Source organism: Delphinapterus leucas, chromosome 3, assembly GCF_059928025.1.
Source record: "Delphinapterus leucas isolate spDelLeu-1000000601 "Yukka" chromosome 3, BTC_Dleu_Yukka2, whole genome shotgun sequence".
NCBI lineage: Eukaryota > Metazoa > Chordata > Mammalia > Artiodactyla > Monodontidae > Delphinapterus > Delphinapterus leucas.
The window spans coordinates 116,922,119-116,944,800 of record NC_143131.1 but is presented as its reverse complement, the minus strand read 5'-3'; the positions used below and the strand labels follow the sequence as shown (position 1 = coordinate 116,944,800).

Genomic DNA, 22,682 nt, shown 5'->3' with positions numbered 1-22,682 from the left:
TCAAAGGTTAACAAACAGCAATTCCATCTGGGATGTCACCATGCTTACTTCAGCATGAATCACAAAGAAAAGCCTGTGAGCTAGTCTAGAAAGCCTGTAAAGCCATCACACACGGACCTGAGGCAACACTATAAACATAAAAATGAGCAGGAAAAGAAAATCAAGGCAACCTAGCATAAAAAGTAGGAATTGGGGCAAAGGGAGTGAAGTAGGGAAAATCAAAGGACATGGTAGACAACCAGTCAGTAAGCAGTGCTTATGACTATTTAAGAAGGCCCATTACTAAGCACAGTGAATGGCACCCAGTAGAAGTACAATAAATATTATGAGTTAACATATGCTGAAAATTAAAAAATGGAACCTAAAGAAGAGATTCCACTCTGGGAATTCATTTGCTGGGGGAAAGAAGACTTGCCCCCCATGTCCCCAACCTGAGCAACTCCCTTTTACCTTTCTTTGCCTGAGTTTCCCAATGTATGAAATGGGGGTAAAAGCCCCATTTCCAAGGTGTGGACAAAATTGAAATAACATGCAAAAAGGATTCAAAGCTCACACAAATGCAACCGCCTGAGCACACCACTGGCATGTCTCATAAGCAATCTCAAATTTAATAAGCACAAGATGAAACTTTCAATAATCCCCCTCAACCTGCTCCTCATCTTGCCCATCTCAGTAAAGGAAACCATTTCAGTACTCTGGCCGTCATTCTTGCCCTTCCTCCTCATCCAACTCATCATCCAGTCCTATCCATTCTAACCTTCAAATATCATTCACTTCTATCTGCACTGTCATCACCCTATTCTAAGCTACAATTATCTCTCACATAAATTACTGACCTTGCTCCAGCACACCAGCTTTTGCAGTTCCTCAAATGTGTTTTGCTCCCTCCTGACAAACTCCTGTTCACCCTTTGGGTCTCACTCTAGAGTTTTCACTCACTCCTCATTCATTGCACTCTCACACCATTTTGAAGTACTTATGTATTTGTGCAATTATTTTCTTTCAAAAACGGCTATAAATCCAACTAAACTAAGAGTTCCACGAAGGTAGGCACTGTGATTCGTTTGGTTCTCCTCATGAAAACCGGGTCTGGCACACAGTTTAGGCCCAAATATTTGAATGACTCCAGCTGAGGTGGAGACATAAAGTAGCCAACTACAACTCCTAACTCAAAAAGACAGCTGCCCACGTTGCTTCAACACTCTCCCCACCTCCACTCTCAACAGCTCAGACCAAACCATTCACGGCATCAGATACCTCAAGGGGTTCCAACCTCAGGCAGCCCCTGCTTTCTCCACACACACACACACACCCCCCCCCACACACACACACACCCACCCACCCACCCATAAAGTTCCAAGTCCAAAGAGAACCCCTCAGCCCTGGGGCGGGAAGGGACGTGCCTCTTTTGCCCCTGCGGGTGTCGGGGTGCCGGACTACCCAGAAGTTTCCTAATCCGGTACACCCTGGCCGAGCGTCTGAACACTAGTCCGCGCAACCGTGACGCACGCAGGCCCGAGCGCTTCGTTAGCTATGAAGCAGCAAAGTGCGAGGCGCTTCTTTGAGATATCTCAGACGCAATTTAAACCGCGCGTCCCGGCTCGAGCGTAAAGGCGCGTCGCAGACCCTCAGCTGTCCATTCTATTCAGGAAGGTGGGACAGAAAACACGACGACCCACGCGCCTTGCCCTTTAAGAAACACCCCCGTTTGAGCCAGGCGGGGCTCCGAGTAAATCCTCGCGAGAGCCACCTGCTTCCGCCCGCTTCCTGCTCTCGGCTCTCCGGACCGGAAGGAAGGAGGTACTTCCCCCGCCCCCGGCTTCTACCTCACAAGGCAGCGCGGCCCCAGCTGCGGCCAATCGGCGGGCTCATTCTAGGCCACGGCCCAGAGAGCCAATGGAAAGTCGCGGCGCGCGCAGAGCTTCCTCTCTTCCTCACCGGCCCCCTCCCTTCCGCCTGCCGACTTCCACTCAGCCCCTGGCGGAGGAAGTGATGTCACAGGCCCCATGTGAGCGGATTGCAACACATGCAGCTGCCTGGAAAGAGGGAGCCGGTGTCCTACGTCAGAGCCGCCGCCGCGGAGCCGCCGCCGGGGAGGAGCAGCCGCTGCCGCCCAGGACTGGGCCCTTAGGTAAGCCAGGGGAAGGGAAATGCCAGCGACCACCGCGGCGGGCCGCGCGGGGCGGGAAGAGGAGGGACTGTCGGGGGTGGCGAGGAAGGGGGCCGCTCTGCCCCAGCGGCGGCGCTAACTCTGTGGTCTTGGTGTCTCCGGGCCCCGCCGGGCCGCTCTAGGGAGGAGGAGGCGAGAAGATGGCGGACGACCCCAGTGCTGCCGACAGGAACGTGGAGATATGGAAGATCAAAAAGCTCATTAAGAGCTTGGAGGCGGCCCGCGGGTGAGCGCCGCTTCTGGGCCCCCCCATGCCCTCTTGGTTTCCGGACCCCTCAGGATGGCCGCCCCCGCGCCGCATGGCCGGATGAGGAGAACCGGGCACTAGCCAACTCCCGCCTTCTGGACCTCTGGGTAGTAGCCCTAGTCTTAGGGGCGAGGGTCTGCGCGGTTGGTCCGAGAGGGGGCCCTTTACCCTGTTAGGGCTAAGGGGTCCCGCTCCCGGGGCTCGGGCCCCTCGACCCCCTCGTGGTAGGCTACTGCTACTTTTGTACCCCTTTTAGGCGCTTGAATCCAGAACCTCCCGTTTTGAGCTCCAGGTGCTGCCACCCAACTCGGGTGCTGCTGGGGGAAAGGGCCAAGCCTTGCTTTCCGAACGCCTTCCCTGATTTCCTCTCTTCTCCTTCCTTCACTTTTCTCAGCCAAGCTTCATTAAAATGGCCTCCCCCTCCCGGGCTTCTGAGACCCGGGTGGGTGAAGTTTGGATGGGGCGGGAAGGAGGGGTTGTCAGGGACAACCTCTTTCTGACTTCCTCTGATTTCCCTGGGTCTTACAACTCTCCCAATATGACTTCCTTCAAGTCCTTTAATTACTCCTTAGTTTCCTGGTGTTAGCTGTTACAGGAACAACCTCTAACCTGAAATGTGTGCGGGGTCGGGGAGTGGGGGAGGTTTTGGTTGACAGGTGTGTATCTGTATATACAGGAGAAATCCCAGTTATGGGGCCGTTCATGTGAACTCTACCAACAGGGTCCCTTTTGGCCTCTCTCTGGAACTCTTGGGGTAGAGGTGCTGATGTATTAGTATTAATGCTTGTTGAAATTCAGAACTGGATTAAGCGGGCTTTGAGGGTTTTTTTGTAAATTTGGGTAAGAAACTATTAGGTGTGTCCGTTTTGGGAAGGGGAGACTAGGTTAAAACTGACTTTATATGTTCTTTTTTTAATTAAAAAAAAGTTCTTTGGGGGAAGGTGTGTCAGAGGTATATCCTCTCACTATATTACTTTATTTTGTTCTTTTTCCCAGTCATAGAAACTCTCTACTTACAGGAAGTGGGGGGAAAAAAGTGTTTGGAACATGACATATTTGTACGTCTTCAGCATTCTTAGAAGAGCAGAGTGGCTTGTCCTGGGCCATGTTAAAAGTTGTTTTCAGTACAGGAATTGGACATTCTGGTTTTCAGCACAGGTTTTGTCCTTGCTTCGTAGATTTGCAAGGATAGGATTCATCAAATTCATAGTTGTTACTGCTTTATGAAATAAAGTGTGCTTAGTTCCATTGAAGGCCCAGGGCTAACAGTTTTGTCATTGTGTTGTTTTGTTTATAAATTTATTTTTTATTTATTTATCTTTGGCTGCATTGGGTCTTTGTTGCTGCATGTGGGCTTTTCTTTAGTTGTGGCGAGTGGGGGCTACTCTTCATTGTGGTGCACAGGCTTCTCACTGCAGTGGCTTCTCTTGTTGCGGAGCACGGGCTCTAGGCGCGCGGACTTCAGTAGTTGCAGCACGCAGGCTCTGTAGTTGTGGCTCTCGGGCTCTAGAGCGCAGGCTCAGTAGCTGTGGTGCACAGGCTTAGTTGCTCTGTGGCATGTGGGATCTTCCCAGACCAGAGCTTGAACCCATGTCCCTGCAGTTGCAGGCGGATTCTTAACCACTGTGCCACCAGGGAAGTCTCTGCCATTGTGTTTTGTTCCTAGTAATTAGTGACAGTTCTCTTTGGGGTGAAACTTCTGAAAGTTTAGTCCTCTTCAGTTACTGGGGCTTTTGCTCACTTTCTAAGATATGAATTGAAGATAGCAGCTTATTTTTCATTCAGTAGGTTTGTTTTTCTTTGAATTTAATACGACATTCAGACCTAGATAATAATCTTAACCAGAATTTGAACACAGATGATTCTTTGCTACATGGTAGAATGAATAATTATTCCCCAAGTGTGAGAATACTGTACAGGAGGAGCAATATAGGTCATGACCCATTATGATGCACTACCAGGAATTAGCCGGGTTCTTTTGTTTCACTAGCACCTGCTGTTATGTTACTTGAATCCTTCACTTGAGTATGGCTTTTACAGTTTGCTGTTGTTACTGTTGTTTAAAACTGGATGTACCCCTTGGGTTTGTTCTCTTATTACTTTAACTTTTTTTTTCATTTATTTGGTTGCACTCAGTCTTAGTTGCGGCACGTGGGCTCCTTAGTTGTGGCATGCATGTGGGATCTAGTTCCCTGATCAGGGATTGAACCCCAGCATTGGGAGCATGGAGTCTTAACCACTGCACCACCAGGGAAGTCCCTCTTGTTACTTTAACTTGAAAGCAGGTTCACACATTAGAATTTGAATACATTACATACTCTGAGGAAGTCTAAAATATGAATTCAAACTATAATTTGCTTCTTGTCCAAGTGAAGTGACACTGAAGATAACAGTGCTTAATAACAGCATTCCCTTTACTGCTTGATGAAGGAAGCTCATTCTTAAATTTGTTCCTATCCATGTTACCTAACCACTTGAAACTTTTAAGCTCCTCTTTAAAGCTTTTAAAGACTTTAGTCCTTTGATTAGCAAAGTCCAGTAAAGTTTAAAGCATGCTAAAAATGAGGTTCTCTTTGCAGAACTTTTTTTCTAAGTAGTAGTTTTTATACAAGATTAAACTGTCCTCTAAACAGTGTGGTTCATAATCGTGTCCTGCTTTGCCTACTTTGCTTTTATTCAGGATTTGGTTACATCTTGATCCCATGAAAATGTAAAATCTTGGCCATCTGTAGGTATCAGGAAGGGAGTCACACGTTTCTTCTGTTTAACTCAAACGGCTCTTGGTATATACCAATTTCTTTTTGAGAATAGCAAGATTGTATTATCATGGTTGAGTTGTGTTAGTCAGACTCATTAGATTATAATAGTGTACAGTGAGAAATGTTTTTCCTTCTTTGCCTAATGGTAAAATACTAATAGGAGAAGTGTGATGGACTTTAAGCACAAACTGGATAGCACAATAAATCTATCTGTGCTGGTGTTTAAGGGGCAAGTTGTGGGTTTCAGGAGAAAACAGGTGTTCAAGCATGGTTATTAACACTAGATCGCACTTAGTGGCAGATGAGTAGAATGGCTTTGGAAATGAAGATTTCTTCTCCACCCCCCACCCCCCAACACACACACACACCCCCCCCAGCAATTCTGGGCATGAGAATCACAGATTGGTTTGTTTTTAACCCTGGCTCTTAAGGTATGCTGGGATAAGAGTAATTTTGAAATTGAGATAGTCAATATGTGATTATCTTGATATATGACCCCCAAGGTAATGTAGCTTTAAAGGGGAACCACCTGTAAAATGGACTCACTGATTAAGTACATCTGAACAGAGTGAAGTTTCTAAGCACAATAATTTATTGCGCACTTGGCATGTTACAGACATTGTGTTAAGCAATACATTATTTCATTTAACCCTCACAAAAAGTATTGCCACCATTTGGTGGGAAAGGCAGACTAAGGCTGTGAGGTTAAATATCTTACTTTCTGGAATGTAGCAGATGCCCAGGATTTGAACCAATGTGCTGTACTGCCCAATGGATATATTTTATGTTTTAAAAAAAATGCAAGACTACACTACAGCTATAACAGACTGTTTTATGCTATGGAAGACCACTTATAGGAGCCAAAATGACTAAAATGGGGAACTTACTAGGAGTCTTTCTGCAGTCTTTTTGTCATACTTAATTTTCTGAGTTAAAAAGTGTGTTACACGTATAACTTGAATTTAAGTTAGGTGGAACATACATATTTAGCTTCATATAAGCCTGGTAGAATGTTGGTTTCTGTGTATGCTAGTAAAATAACCAGCTAATTCTTTTCCTATCTATAAGTCCCACTTAAAGTTAATGATAGCTCTTCCCAGTTGACGATTGCTCTTGGCGTATTCTCTGTAGTTGGCTTAATGAGGATAAATGTGTACATAAGTCAACTGGAACTAGGACAATGTGGATGGAAACCATGGTTGTGGGTATTTTGAATAAGGAACTAAACCAGGTGAAGATATGTAGGAGAAGGCAGATGGGAAATTTAGGTTGTTTTTTCCTAATGTTTTCTGAGCCAGCAAGAGGTAGCTGCAGAAATTGTGTTGGAAGCTTTATAGTTTTCAGGTAATAAAATCATAACCAGAGCCTGTTATTACCAAGGACAGTGGTGAATGTAACCAAGGAACAGACAAGGTTCATTTGGGCTAAATTGTGTCTGTGGGTATTAGAATATTTTTTCACTTATCTTCGGCAGGGAATCTTATTTCACATATAATGAGGGCTCAGTCAGATAACCCACGTTTGAAGATCAGCACAGTTTCTAAGCTTCATTTGAGTCTTTTGGTCTTTGGGCATTTTTAAAGCTTTTGTTAAAAACAACTTGTAGATATCTTGACGTTGAAGGAAATAAATTACCTGGCTTTACATGACTGTCTTTCCTGCCCCCAAATATAACTGGTGGGGGGACTATCTTTTTCCTCTACTCTTGAGTAGTTCTGATACTAGATGTGTGGTTTTTTTCCCCACACCAGGCAGTTCTCCAATTCTCACTCTACACCAACTGAGCGTTCCTACAGTTGAATTAGATTCTGACACTACCCAGAGTTAGTGTTGGATCCCACTAGGTAACGGGGTCAGTCCCACAAGACTGCCCGCACTTGTGATGCCAAAGCAAGTCCTACCTTACCCTGCTTCTCAGACAGGCTATAATTTGGGGGTTCCTATGACTCCCTCCTTGGGTTCAGTAATTTGTTAGAATGGCCCGAAGATCTCAGGGAAACTATTTACGTTAACCGGTTTATTACAAAGGATATTATAAAGGGTATAGACGAACCGCCAGATGAAGTGGTACATGGGGCAAGGTCTGGAAGGGTCCGAGTGCAGAAGCTTCTGTCCTTGTGAAACTGGGGTATGCCACCTGAGTTTACCAACCCAGAAGTTCATTAAATCTTGTTCAAGAGGTTTTTTTATAGAGCTTACTCTACAGCTTCCCCTTCCCATAGGTCTGTGGATAGAGCAGAAAGTTCAGCCCTCAAAAAACTTGGTCTTTCTGGTGACCAGCTCCATCCTAAGTCTGCCTAGGGGCCCCACCCTAAGTCACTTCATTGGCACTCCATATGAATAACATAAACTCCCATCTCAGGAAATTCTGAGGGATTTAAGAGCTTTGCTAAAGGCCGGGGACAAAGACCAAAATCTCCACAAAATTCCTTACATTATATTGAATTAGAAGTTAGTAATTTTATGAAATCGTTGAATAGGTTTTTTAAAGACAAATAATACAGATTGTTTATATGGTTTGAATAAATTAAAGTATCTAAAATGTGTTTGGGTACCTTTCCCAAGTGAAAATTGTTGATTAGTAGAACACTCACCTAAATGACACTTGGAAGTTCTCAAAGCGATGAATTTCGGGTACTTTTATTTTTACTTTTGTTTTCCATATCCTTAAAGAGCTGGCTGTAACTAGAGTGATACTTTGTAGTTTTTCATACTAATACAAGAATATTCAGGCTCTTAAAAGGCTTTTTTCATCCTGTGTTCTGGCTTCCCCTGCCCCTCCTGTCTCTGATTGTTAACAGACAGGTAAAAGACCCCACTAGAGAAAAGTCAGGAATTAGAATATTTTTAATTTCCTGAGAAGAGATGAGTGTAGAACAAATAACTACAGAGGTCTTGGTGGCTTCTCACTAAGGGGTCAAAATACAGATGCCACCAACAGGTCTGAGCCATGAGAAGAGAGCAAGAAAGAGGTAGTAAAGGGAAGAGGAGGAGATAAGAGTAGGGTGTGGTGGTGTTCCTCAGTCCCTTCCAAGTGTCATAGGCTGCCTGCCTTAACTCGGATCTAGTCCTAACTGCCTCTGTATTCTGGCATGGTGTTCTGTGCACTGTGAACCTAATGAACAATTACTTTCTTTGAATTTCAACTCTTGACAGACTTCTCATTGTAACAGCAGATACACTTATCCTTCCAGGAAAGGAAGGCTTGCTCTGGACACGTTCCTAGGTAAGCAAGAGTACCTAATTAGAATACCGTTTAAGGCAGAATGTAATGTAGGTCTCCAGTGTCCCCCTCCTCCACACACACACCAGTTGGACCCCTTTAGCAGAGGGCCCTTTTTCTTTGAGCTTGGGGTTGAGGGTGTGCTCAGTGTGGCAAACCTTTCAGAACATGTTTGGTTGTGAGAAAACTTAAAATGTGGGTTTTGTAGCAGGGCTAAATGGTTTTAGATCCTATTTAAAGAAAAGGAGAAATCTGCCTCTTTTCCCTAGACCTACTGCTGGAACTGCCCCTCTGAGAACTTGGGCAGCAGAAATTTTTTCTGAGTCCAGCCTGTTCTCCAGGGATCTCAGAATAGAACCTTCTTCTAGAATACATTTGATAGGTGTCTCTTAATTCTTCAGCAGCCTGCTCTTTTAGTGGCGGGGGAGAAAGGATTTAGAGGGGGTTCAAGATTCTTCTTTCCAGCAAGTTGGAAATTATGAGATTTCTCTTTGGGGCAGCTGTCCTCAGAGAGCAGGATGAAGTTCCCTCTGATAACAGCTTTCTCTTATGCCACTGGACATACTTTGAACCCTAGCTTACTGCCTATAAGGAATGAAAATTCCCTCTTTTTTTTTTTTTTCTTTTTCTGAACAGGTATCTTTTTCTTTGAATCTAAGTGAATTGAGATAAACAATGATTGCTCTTTTTCTCACTTCTAAACATAACTGAGTTTGATTAAGAGCCATAATTTCATTATTATTTCTGTGGATACAAAGATAAAAACACTTGATTCTTGTACGTTGATAGATTGATCAAGCTTTCTGTGCTTTAATCCAGCCGTCTCTCTTTTATCTCCTTAATTTGTATGTAATAGGTGTCTTATAAGTATTTACATGTTCGCTTTGTCCTTTTTTTTAACCTCCAAGTTGTTTTATAAAACATCTTTTTTAACACCAATTTTTAGACATGTAGCTTTCATCCAGTGTATACTTTGTCTTTACTCATCACCATCTTTTCTACCCAGTTCAGAGGACTTGACATTTTCAGGTGCCTGACAACAACTTCTTGTCATGCAGATAACTTGGGGAGTACTGGTCCTATACTGTTCTGTTTTCACATTTTTGTTTTATCCTTTAAGGTCTCCTTTAGAAGAATGATCCTAGTCAACACAAAAGATTGTCTTTTTCTTGCCATGTCTGTGGCCTTGTAAATTAGATTTTCCCCCGAACTCACATCTAAGTATATGAAAAACAAAGCCCACAAATGTATTTTTTACTATTAACTAGTCAGCTTACAAGCTTCATCAAACATCTGCTGTAGGTTGGACATTTATACATTTAGGGGAGCAGTGTGTAATACCATGAGAATGGTCTGACACACAACTTTGGAGTGATACTATGAACCATTTCTGGCCCCAGAATAACCTGGTACATGTTGAAGGAGATGTAGTGTAAGCAAATGATTTGGGTCTTGAATGAGGCATTGGGCATTGTCAAAAACGGACAGATTGTTTAACTACTTGAGCAGATTTCCTAGGCAAGGCAAGTGTTTCAAAGAATGTAACTGTGGGCATTGGTATTATTTGGCTGATACAGTATCTTTGATACACTGATGTAGTGGAGCTGTAACTGATCTGAGACTTTGAAATGGTCATTGAAATTCATTCTTGATTAAAAGCCAGTTAGCCTAAAATTAGATTCAAAAGCTTTGTGTTGGTCGATGGTTGGTGAGCTTTCGGGGTATTGAAATAGTGCAGAGTATTTGCATATATGTGCCTTGTTGGTAAAGTTGGCTTGACAGAGTTTGACAGTCCCAACACCAGTTTGCCTTTCAGCGTAAATAAACTTTAGTTTGCAAGTACTGAAAATGTACTGATCCCCAAACATTAATTCCTTAATACCTCTGAATATTTTTAGCTTTTTACTGAAGAAGAAAAAAAGTTTTCTTCCTATTTGGCTATCCCATTCTCTGGCATCTTCTGGCCTTTATGACTCTACTTAAGAAAGAAGGCTCCTCGGGAAAGACAGGGTTAATCAAATAATGAAACTAGTTTTCTGAAGATGGGTTGAATAGCATACATTTTGGCTCCTCACAACAGCTCTGTGAGAAAAGCTATTACTGCTATTTCATGGATGAAGAAATTTGAAGTAGAGAGATTAAGTAGCTTGCCTAATATCACAGTCTAGTACGGGGCAGTGCTAGATTCTGTTCCCACTTTCCTGATTCCAGAGCCTCTGATCCTAACTATTGTACCACACTGCCTTGCTCTTTGATTAGTATTTCTTTTGCTGAATAGAAACATCTATTCTCTTCTGAAAGGAGGATTCTTGTCCAAGGAGATCTGCAATTTACTAGAGGGAGCAGATCTGTGGAGACCGAGGAGCAAAGATAAAAGGGAAGAGGCATGCTGTTTGCAAATCTACCCTAGGAAGAATTTGGGTACTGAACATGTTTGTTTTTAATGAGCGTCATTGGTGAGGGAAAAAACTTAAGTTTTAAATCCTTCCCCAGAAGCTCATTTGTGTATTAGAAAGAAGATTACAGGAAGGCTGTGGCTTTTCTTTTATTTGAAAAGTACTTGCGTAGTGGCCAGAAAAGATAAGAAGTGGACTTTCTCATTTATACAGTCTTGTGTAGAACACTGGTTGTTAGTAGGTCCCTAATGTTGGTTGTGATTGATATCTCCTGGCTTTGCACTGATGTGAGAATGCTAGAGAAATTTTCCAGCTTCTGCTGCTCCCTGGTGGAATATTCCACTAGGTTGATTTGTTTGGTTTTAGTTTTCTTTTTATGACAAAGTAAATTCCTGTAATTGTAGAAAAAATACTCCACCAGCTATATACATTTTTGTTTTGGAGGACAGCAATCCTAGTGCTTTGAGGATAAAATGAACCTTCTGTAAGCTTTACTTTCTATAAAATATTGGGACATCTTGAGTTACTGTATCCTCTAGGATAGAGACTGCTTTAATGTCTTAGCATGTTCAGATATTGGTACTTGTCCCATCTGGTAATGGCATCTAACCCTGAGGTCAGTTGCACAAAACCAGTTTCTAGTAACTTTGTCTAGCCTCTTTGAACAGTAACAGAATCCTCCCTTAGTTTGGTATTCTGCAAGCTCTTTATAAAAAGCAGCCCCATCAACCTCCTACCTGCATCATAGGTAATGTGGGGGGCAGGCATCAAGGTGAGGATGAACCAATTAAACGTGGCAAAAGAAGGCATTCTGAAAGTGTTAGTTTTGTTGTGTTAAAAGACTGATGGGATGATGTGAGCATTTTAGTGAAGCTAAAGCAGGGACAACTAGTCATTTCTAGGCACATGTTAGTTCCTCTCCAAAGATTGTCAAACTTTTAATTGGTTTTTTATTTAGTAGTTTAAAATAAATCTCTGGTGTCCGCTTAGAAGAGACTATATAGAGAAGACCCAATTTTTTATGTTAGCAATTAACCATTTATTCATTCTCAAATGTTTGAGCATCCACTATGTCCTGAAATGAGTTCTGCTTTCAATAAGTAAGTGTTGTTTCACTGTTACTTGGTGGAAGAGAAAACAGGTCAGATCTTTGAAGTGACTGATAACCAGATAGAAGTGACTGTCTCTGAATTATATCAGAATATTTAACCCATGCCACAGCTGTAAGATGAAGCCACTTAAGCTATTTAAAGTTTTAGAGGGAAATGAATTTATTTCTCCCTTGTGATAAATTACAAAACAGCTTTAGTGTTCTGACCATATTGTTTTGAACTGTTTTGGTTTGGTTCTTTTATTCTTTTGGTAGATTTGGCAGGTCCTGTAACCCAATAAAGGTGATTACCACCTACCACAAAGTCAACTATTATCTCCCTCTTTGGACTTACTCAGATTCAAAGAAGACTACAGCACCACCTAACAGTGTTGCTCCCCACCTCACCCCACCCCGCCCCGCCCAGCTGTGCTGTGCCCTTAATTCTGGTTTTTACTATTAAGGGCAGGGGGGTAGGGCACAAGAAACTATCAAGTTCCATCTAGTTACCATTTAGCAATCTATCTGCTTCCATGCTAGGCAGTTGACATATATTCTCTTATAGAATCCTCATGACCTTGTGAAGTAAGGAGAAACTGAGTCCCAAATGGATTTATGTGTAATTTGCCCTAGGTTGTGCTGATAGGACAGGACATGAACCCAAATCTGTCTGATTTGGAAACCTGTGCTCATAACCACCCTCCTACTACGTTCCCATATTAAACCCATATAAAACCATGGTGAATAAAATGACAAAAGGAGTAGTAATTGGAGAGGAACTGATTGATTTTCAGCTGGTGATCCATATAATGTAGCTAGCTTAGTGAATCCCAGAAATGGCGTGTCTGAGATTTAAGTTGAGGTTTGTGAGCTTGAAAAGGGGATAGGGGGAACCTTGGCCATCCATATCCTAGGCATATCCTAGACAAACATCGAGATGAAAGCTTCTTGGGGGGCATATACTCTTAAGTCCCAACTAGACCGTATAGTAGGCAGTCTCTAAAATGCTCCTGGCCCTAACCTGAAGGTAGTTCTATTATGTAGGGGTGATAAGATGGATGGCAGGGATTTGATGATAGGGTTCTGGCTGGAAAAAGTTTGGGCACGTCTGAGCCATCACAATTCACTGGAGTTGTGTTACTGCTAGGGTAAATGACAGCAGCTTACTTGCAGCACTTGGGCTCTGAGTTTCTCTTTAGGTAGGGGTGAGGTCATGGAATCTCCACGACTTGAGCTGGCTAAGAGGTCCTGCTTAAAGGCATAGAAAGCAACCCAGACACGGTGATTCTTAACCCTAGTTACGCATTAAAATCTACCTGATTCTGTTTAAATCAATCCATTTGAGAACTGAGACTCTCTTAACCCATAATCACTATCACCCTCACTCTCCCTGTTCATGAGCTATTGAGTCAGAATATAGAGGAAGGGGAGATCTTTTTGTACCGGAGCATTTTTGTTTTGCTTTTTTAGAAAGCTCTCCAAGGGTTCTGTGGCTCTCATGCAAATTGGGCAGTGGACAAGCTTGTGGGTACCACATTTTCTTCCTACCTGCCTTTCTAAAGTGTTCTTGAGCATTGTTAATGATGAGCACTGGTGAGATCTTTACAGGTCAAAGAGTACCTAGATTTTTCTTTTTGTTTGTCACTCTTATGACCATCTGCATCAGCAGGCTTCTTGAATCCTGAGGCTGGAATCCTGAGAGCCGTAAAGTTACATAAACTTATACCCCACAGCCCAGGCTTTGCTCTGCTTACCTTGTGTTTTCTTCTTTAGAGACCTTTCAGTCCTGACAATCTGAACCTTAGGTTTCCCTGTCCATAGTGTTTAGGGGTCATGAAACCTTGGATTAGGTAAGTAACTGGTGGTACTACTCTAGGGAGAGAAACATTCCTTTCAACGGTCACCTTTGAGAATGAGGGAACAGAAAGCTGTCAGCTATTTCTTTAAATTCCCTTCCTTCCTGAGTTTTGTCTAGTATTATTTACTGTCCGTATTTAGTCTACTTACAGCTACTTCCTTCTGTCTCCCAGCTGTTTTATTTCTCAGAAGTTAGTCTTCTGGGTGGAAGCACTGCTGAACTCTTCTTTGAAAAGGGAAAGTGCCCCTAAAATGATGAGAAACAAGAAGGGATCTGAGAACAGAGGCCCCTAGAGGCCTTACATGGCACATTGTATGTTGTGTCTTATTTTGCTCAGTTTTTACAACCTGCATGTGAATCATTGCTGTATACCTCATAATTCACTGGCTCTTGAATGAGAGCCTTTTGACTTTGGGAAAGGGGCATGGTGACAAAGCAGAGGAGTGGGTGAAAACTATTAAAATCAAAGGCGTAGTTTGCATACACTGCCAGCAGCTCCTTAGTGAGAGCTTTATTTCTCATTCTCCCCTTAGGACTGTTTGCTCTACTTTAAAATGAAATAGTCAGCTTCCTTGGTTTTATTTTGGTGTTTACACAAACTGGTCTAGCAACTTAGATTGGCTTGGGGGGGTGGGGTGGGCGGGGAGGACTATTTATTTTGTTTGGAAGCTTTCCTGGAAAAACTTTCTTTTTTCTTAATTTATTTTTTAAAACCAGAAGCCTCCCTTTTTTTTTAAATTTTTAAATTATTTATTTATTTATTTATGGTCACGTGGTGCAGCGTGCAGGATCTTAGTTCCCTGACCAGGGATAGAACCCATGGTCCCTGCAGTGGAAATGCAGAGTCCTAGCCACTGGACTGCCAGGAAATTCCTGGAAAAACTTTAATTTTCTGTATCAAACCCAACATACAAAACATCAGAGATTATAATGTGGCCTTTAAATTTCTAAAGTAAAAGCCATCCATTTAAATAATCCTTGTTTCCTCATCCCCAGTCAGGTGTCAGATGAATTCAAAAACATAAGGTTTCCCCCAGACTGGGTAGGGAGAGGCACAAGGGGAAACTAGTGAAAGGTAATTTTTTAAAACATTAGTCAAAATTCAAAATGAGTAAGAAGCCAAGACTAACTTTCAAGTAGTGTTTCAGATTTAGCAACTTGGTAGAAATCTACCAAACAAAATTTTTCGGCAAGCTATACTTCCAAACCATTTTTTTTAAGTGGAATCCTATAACAAGATTCACTTTGTCCTCTCTAGGATGTTAAATGGATGTGAGTGCAAGGTTGCCCAACTCTGGTGCTATACAGTGAAGTTGCTTAATGGATGCTTATCTTCTTAACCTATCTGCAGTGGAAAGTAAATAGCTGCTTATCTTAAGGTCATTGCTTTGTCCTCCACCTGATTATCTTGCTTTAGGGATTTCCTTTAGGCATTTTGGGCTCACTCAGTTAATTTATCCCAACATCCTTTTTAGCCTCAAACTTTACATCCTTTGGGGTTTGGTGCACATTAGCTTCCTGAGCTCTGAGCCTTCACCCCTGCTATCCTTGGAGCCCCTTCTCATTACGTTTCCTACTTACTGCCTCTTTGCTCGTTCCATCTCCTAGGAAACTATTCTGTAAATCAGAGCACACGAGCTTTTTAAAACTGAGCTCTTCTTTTGAGAAGTAACTAACTCCCTTGGTCCCTAAAGATTCCAAAAGCCCCAGGGTAGAGAAATACGCTCTTTTGAGAATTGTTCATCTGAAAACAAATACAAGCCAGTGAAGCCCATATTGCAATTTAACCTGTCTTCTTTTTTCCCTATCTTGTGTATTTTCATATTATACAGGTGGCACCTACAATCTAGAACAAGTTTGAAGTTAAATTTACTTGCCCAATTTTTCCAGCCCCTCCTAGATAAAGCAAACTCCTTTTTTCCTCTTTGGCCTATAAGATTTGGCAGAACTCCAGACGGAATTATCAAAAAGTTTTTTGGAAATTCCTCTTCAGGAACCTAGCAAGATAAATATTGGAAGTAAAGCAGTTTGTTACATTTGATAGCTGAAAAATGGGACCCAGAGCATACTCACTGACTGTAAAGATCATTTTTCTTTTTTTGTAATAGAAGATACCAGTTTGTTTCATTTGAGAATTCTTTTTCTGTCTAATTCAGAAACTGGAACACGGCCACAGGTAGAATTGTATGAGAGCGATACATCTGACTTAGTGTAAATGTGTGTGTGCAAGAGCAAGGGATTGTTCCGAATCAGTCTGGCTTGTCAGTACTGTATTTGAAGTTTTAGGTGATTTAAATAATGGAACTAGATATACATTTATATAGGTGAAGAAATAACTATGGGTCAGGTGTGGTGTGTGGATATGCTTTATCTTATATGAAGTGTATCTTGGAAGCAGCTTTTTTTAATGATCATTTTCCTTGTGTTTGTGGTAACAACTAAAGCTGCTTATCATAAATTTGTTTGATTCTCTGGTTTGGCTAGAATATTTGATCCGCTATCCAAGGGGTGGCAGCAGAGCACACACCATACTTTACCATGTACTGTTAATCGACTTGTAGTTCATTGGGGGAAGTATCACAAAGGTTGTGAACCAGCCTTCTAGATTTGGAGTAGATACCCCAACAGAAACAGTGCCGGTTTTGGAGACGGAACATTAGCTGACAATCTGAGAGCAACCATTTTGATAGTGGAAGAGCTTGATAGCCAGCTTGTCTCCTTCTATAAAGAAAACTTGTCTGACTAAGGGACTTGTGGAGTTTACCACTAGGAGAAAACTTTCAAAGGGCAGGGTCTTGTGTAAGTGAGGTCCCTTTCCAATGCTGGTACCAAGGTGCACATTTGTGAAGTTAATTTTACTCTAGAAAGGTAGTTTCCAGACACTTCCAGATTTTAAACAACTATAGTTATAAAGCTAATATTAGGGGTTTTCTCTACTTTCTGATGTTGTTCCCCTCACTGTCTCTTCCTTTCTTTCTTATGCCACTTGGCACATAAGCCCATTTGACTTAACACTGTACCCATCTTTCTAATTTCTTTTTCTTGCCAACTTCCACCAGACACTGGATATGTGAGATTACACACTCGGTGGTTAGGGGAAAGTTTAGGTGTTTCTGTCAGTCTTCCCAGTTTATCTAAAGAAAGCCCCCATCCATTTCATTATGACACTAATACTTGTAATGATTAAACTTGTCATAGCCTTTAGGGGCATGATCTATAAGAATCTTAGGAAGTAACTTTCCTACAGACTCATTAAGTATCATGTAGAAACAGTCTGTAAAATGATAATCACATTACTTAACATGCTTTGGCTCGTATCAAATCAGCTTTTGCCTTCAAAATATAAATTGTCTCAATTTATTTATTTACTTATTTATTTTTATTGAAGTATAGTTGATTTACAGTGTTGTGTTAATCTCTGCTTTTCAGCAAAGTGATCAATTATACATATATACATTCTTTTTTTTATACTCTTCATTATGGTTTATCATAGGATTGTTTTAATTGATTTATTTTTTATTTTTGGCTGCATTGGGTCTTCGTTGCTGCGCGTGGGCCTTCTGTAGCTGTGGCGAGCGGGCGCTCCTCTTCTTTACGGTGTGCCGGCTTCTCATTGCGGTGGGTTCTCGTTGTGGAGCACGGGCTCTAGGCACGTGGGCTCAGTAGTTGTGGCTCACGGGCTTAGTTGCTCCGTGGCATGAGGGATCTTGCCAGACAAGGGCTCAACCCGTGTCCCCTGCATTGGCAGGCGGATTTTTAACCACTGTGCCACCAGGGAAGCCCGATAATGTAGTTTTATGTTTGCTTCAAGGAGAACTAGGAATACTGAAATGAGGTATTTCTTAACTGGTGGTGCTAGTAAGTATCTTGAGAATGCCCAGGTAAAAAAGATATGTTGCTGGCATCAGTATTAAGGTAAGAGTGAGGCTGGTGGCTGCTCATAAGGGACCTCCCATGTGACAAGGCCTTGGGGGGTGTCCTCCATAGGTCAGGGTTTAGTCCTGGTTTTTAGTTGTAGAAACTTGAATTTGCTTGAGTACCCAGAGTTGATCAGACTTTCAGTGCATTGCTCTTTTTAATCAAACTCAAAAGTGATTAATATGTAAAATATATTTAGAGATACATTTATTTAGAGAGAGAGAGGTGTGTGTATGTGGGTGTGACATTGTGTGAATACAAGGCTCTCGTTTCCCATTATAAGGATACTTAGGGTGCTAAATTAGTGATTATAAATTTTCGTGGTGAGCCTGGAATTTTATTTATTTATTTTTAATATTTATTTTTTTGGCTGCGTAGGGTCTTAGTTGCGGCATGCGGGATCTTTGTGGTATGGGCTCTTCCTTGTGGTGCACGGGCCTCTCTCTTGTTGTGGTGTGTGGATTTTTTTTTCTTTCTCTAGTGCCGCATGGGCTCTGTAGTTTTGCGGCACGCCAGCTCTTTCGTTGAGGCGCCCGAGCTCAGTAGTTGTGGTGCACAACTTAGTTGCCCTGCAGCATGTGGGTCTTAGTTCCCCGACCAGGGATCGAACCCACGTCCCCTGCACTGGAAGGCGGATTCTTTACCACTGGACCACCAGGAATTTTAAAGGGAGGGACCAGGATATTAAATTGGTATTTCATCTAGACTTTGGAAAGACTTGTTGCACCACCCTATGATGGCATCATCCTCTGAAGAACCACCAGATTCCAAGCCTCTGCCATAGACTCAAGGTCAAACTCCAGCCTGTTGTCACACCCTTATCAAAGCTTCTCTCTTCACTCCTTGGGGAATGAGGTGTTTCCCAAGAACCCCTTAAAGTGCCTTACTTCTTTACATATTACATAACTAATATTCATTCAAATATTTGAGCACCTACCATATTCTTTTTTTTAATTGGAGTATAGTTGATTGTAAATCAAACTGGTATACAGCAGAGTGATTCAGTTATAATACATATTTTTCATATTCTTTTCCATTATGGTTTATTACAGGATATTGAATATAGTTGCCTGTGCTATATACAATGGGACCTTGTTGTTTATTTTATATATATATTAGTTTGTATTTGCTAATCCCAAACTCCTAATTTATCCCTCCCCCACCCGCTTTCTGCTTTGGTAACCATAAGTTTGTTTTCTACGTCTGTGAGTCTGTTTCTGTTTTGTAAATAAGTTCATTTGTGTCATATTTTTAGATTCCACATGTCAGTGATATCATATGGTATTTGTCTCTGTCTGATTTCACTTAGTATGATAGTCTCTAGGTCCATCCATTTTGCTGCAGATAGCATTATTTTTCTTTTTTTTTCTTTTTTATGGCTGAGTAGTATTCATGTGTGTGTGTGTTTACCACATCTTCATCCATTCATCTCTCGATGGACATTTAGGTTGCTTCCATGTCTTGGTTATTGTAAACAGTGCTGCTATGAACATTGGGGTGCATGTATCGTTTCAAATTTTCAAGTTTTCTCTGGGTATGTGCCCAGGAGTGGGATTGCTGGATCATATGGTAGTTATATTTTTAGTTTTTTAAGGAACCTCCATACTGTTTTCCATAGTGGCTGCACCATTTTACATTCCCACCAACAGTGTAGGGAGGGTTCCCTTTTCTCTACACCCTTTCTACCATTTGTTATTTGTAAACTTTTTGAGGATAGCCATTCTTACTGTTGTGAGGTGATACCTCATTGTAGTTTTGATGTGCATTTCTCTGATAATTAGCAATGTTGAGCATCTTTTCATGAAATGTCTATTTAGGTCTTCTGCCCATTTTTTGATTGGGTTGTTTGTTTTTTGTTATTGAGTTGTATGAGCTGTTTGTATACTTTGGAAATTAAGCCCTTGTCAGTCTCATCGTTTGCAAATATTTTCTTGCATTCAGTAGGTTGTCTTTTTGTTTTCTTTATGGTTTCTTTGCTGTGCAAAAGTTTACAAGTTTGATTAGGTCCCATTTGTTTATTTTTGCTTTTATTTCTATTGCCTTGGGAGACTGACCTAAGAAAACACTGGTATGATTTATGTCTGAAAATGTTTTGTCTTATGTTCTCTTCTAGGAGCTCTATGGTGTCATGTCTTGTATTTAAGTCTTTAAGCATCTTGAGTTTATTTTTGTGTATGGTGTGAGGGGGTGTTCTAACTTCATTGATTTACAGGCAGCTGCCCAGCTTTCCCAGCACCACTTGCTGAAGAGACTGTCTTTTCTCCGTTGTATATTCTTGCCTCTTTGTCAAAGATTGACTGTAGGTGTGTGTGGGTTTATTTCTGGGCTCTCGATTCTGTTCCATTATTCTATATATGTTTGTTTTTGGAGCACCTACCGTATTCTGAACACAATTCCTAGCTCTGGGTATACTTTGATTACAATGGTGTAGCCCCTACCTTCATGGTCACCTTGAGAGGGATTTATTTCTACTATTTTAGGGGCGTCTCACTTTTAACTCCCTTTATTAATGGTAACTCTTTACTTATATGGTACTTAAACCTCTAATGCTATACTTTCTTCGACAGCAATGGCACAAGCATGATATCATTGATCATTCCTCCCAAAGACCAGATTTCACGAGTGGCAAAAATGTTAGCAGATGAGTTTGGAACTGCATCTAACATTAAGTCACGAGTAAACCGCCTTTCAGTCCTGGGAGCCATTACATCTGTACAACAAAGACTCAAACTTTATAACAAAGGTAATCTGGAGCTTGATCATTTACCTCCTCTACTTTGTCTTGGTTGTATTTTCCACTTTGATCCTGCCTTGATGCTTTCGGTCACTAGTGTTTTCTTCGCCCAGCCATAAGCATTGTCCCTTTGGTCTTTTTTTTCCCCCTAAGTTATTTTTTGAAAGTTAAGTAGTATTCACTGTACTGAAAATAATAAATCCTCCTTTTTAAAACATCTCAAGTTTCAAAATTAGGGAGAGAAATCTGCCTGAGAGATTTACAGGTATTTCCACTTTATTTAAATTATGAGAGGCAGGAACAACAGGCTGTGGGAACATTTTCTATTAATTGAGGAAAATTAGGTGTGGATATAAGTAGAGAAATTGTTTGTGTTCTTTGCAGTACCTCCAAATGGCCTGGTTGTTTACTGTGGTACAATTGTAACAGAAGAAGGAAAAGAAAAGAAAGTCAACATTGACTTTGAACCTTTCAAACCAATTAATACTTCATTGTATTTGTGTGACAACAAATTCCATACAGAGGTAAGAAGTTCATCGAATATTTTCATTACCCAGAAAGAAACCCCATACCCATTAGCAGTCATTCCCAGTCCTCCCTCCTTACCCCCACACCCCAAGATCTCTCAGCTCTAGGCTACCCCTAATCTATTTTCTCTCTGTGGATTTGCTTGTGCTGGGCATTTCAATATAAATGGAATGATAGAATGGGTGGCCTTTTGTGCCTAGCTTCTTTCACTTAGCATGTTTTCAAGGTTCATCCATGTTGTGGCATGTATTGTGCTTCATTCCTTTTTATTACCAAATAATATTTGCCACATTTTACTTATTTAACATCATTTGATGAATATGTTGTTTCCACTGTTTGTTATGAATAATACTGCTTTGAACATACAAGTTTTTGTATGTCCATATGTTTTCATTGGGGGCAGGTATATACCTAGGAGTGGAATTTCTGGGTCATATGGTAACTGTTTAACCATTTCAGGAATTGCCAGTCTGTTTTAATTGTGCCATTTTACAAGGCTGGCTTTTTTTTTTTTTTTTTAATTATTATGGCACTGAATGATATGATCATTCAGCATGTTTGAGGAAAGTGCTAAGCTGGGTTTGAAGAACTAATTAGAAGCAAAGAAATAATTGGTTACCTGATCTCCATGTCTCCCTATGTATCCATGATACTTCTCTACATTTCTCGCTTAGTTTTCAGCTCACAGATTGTAAAATCTTTATTAGCAGGTCCAAAAGAGCTTCCCCCACCCCCTATAAAACTTTTGAGTGACAGAGCTGCCATAATATGATGAACATTAAGGGTGGAAAGGAAACCTCATTAGAGTGACCTAAATCAGTCAACAGTAGAACAATCAGGAATTCACAGCTGGCTCCTAGTTCAGTCTCTTGCCTTTCATCGACCTAGGGGAAAACCTCTATAGTGGAATTAGAATTGACATTTGTCGACACAGTTTACAATGGATGATTTTGCTAACTTGACAGGAAATTCAGTTCCAGTCAGATCTTGAGCGGTTGCATAGATGGTGGAGACTGATTTTCTCTTGGCTATCACAGCCTTCTTCTGGCAAAAGCTTTATTGGAGAAGCTCTTTGCCACCCTCTCCAACTTAACTGTTGTCTGGTTTGATGAAAGCAGATTTTAAATCTTGTTGATTTAAATAGTACCTGGTACTCATGTTACCTAGTTTTAGCTTACTTACTAAGTTAGCTTCATTGGTTTTTCTAAACCTTAACTCCTCTTCCAAGACACCATTTCATCGTGCTAGCTTTATCTTGGCTTTAACGTGTATGTCAATAACTACATACGAATGTGGCATACTGAACAATACAACTTATGTCGTGTTTAATCGGGATATTTATACATTCTTATGAGGGATAAGTCTATTCCCTGATGAGCAGGCTTGTTAAAAACCTAAATTAATCAAGCTGCGTATCAGAGGTTATTGGGATAAGGCAAAATTTTTAACGTGGGCAATATTCATGTCTTTTTTTTTTTAATATCCGCCAACACTTTAATTTTTTTTTGTTTTGCTTTGTTTTATAAATTTATTTATTTTTGGCTGTGTTGGGTCTTCATTGCTGTGCACGGGCTTTCTCTAGTTGCAGCGAGCGGGGGCTACTCTTCGTCATGGTGTGTGAGCTTCTCATTGCAGTGGCTTCTCTTGTTGTGGAGCACGGGCTCTAGGTGCGCAGGCTTAAGTAGTTGTGGCATGTGGGCTCAGTAGTTGTGGCTCGCAAGCTCAGTAGTTGTGGCACACGGGCTTAGTTGCTCCGCAG

General features: G+C 41.4%; 1 protein-coding gene across 1 annotated transcript in view; it reads left to right on the top strand.

Annotated features, from left to right (window-relative positions):
• Positions 1-2,009: 2,009 nt before the first annotated feature.
• ETF1 (eukaryotic translation termination factor 1) overlaps positions 2,010-22,682 on the top strand; it is a 28,000-nt gene continuing 7,327 nt past the window's right edge. Inside the window, exons 1-4 of the mRNA XM_022588912.3 lie at positions 2,010-2,131; positions 2,293-2,396; positions 20,229-20,404; positions 20,780-20,919. Coding sequence (XP_022444620.1) covers positions 2,311-2,396; positions 20,229-20,404; positions 20,780-20,919 — 402 coding nt within the window. The 5' untranslated portion in view covers positions 2,010-2,131; positions 2,293-2,310. The remainder of the gene's footprint in view (positions 2,132-2,292; positions 2,397-20,228; positions 20,405-20,779; positions 20,920-22,682) is intronic.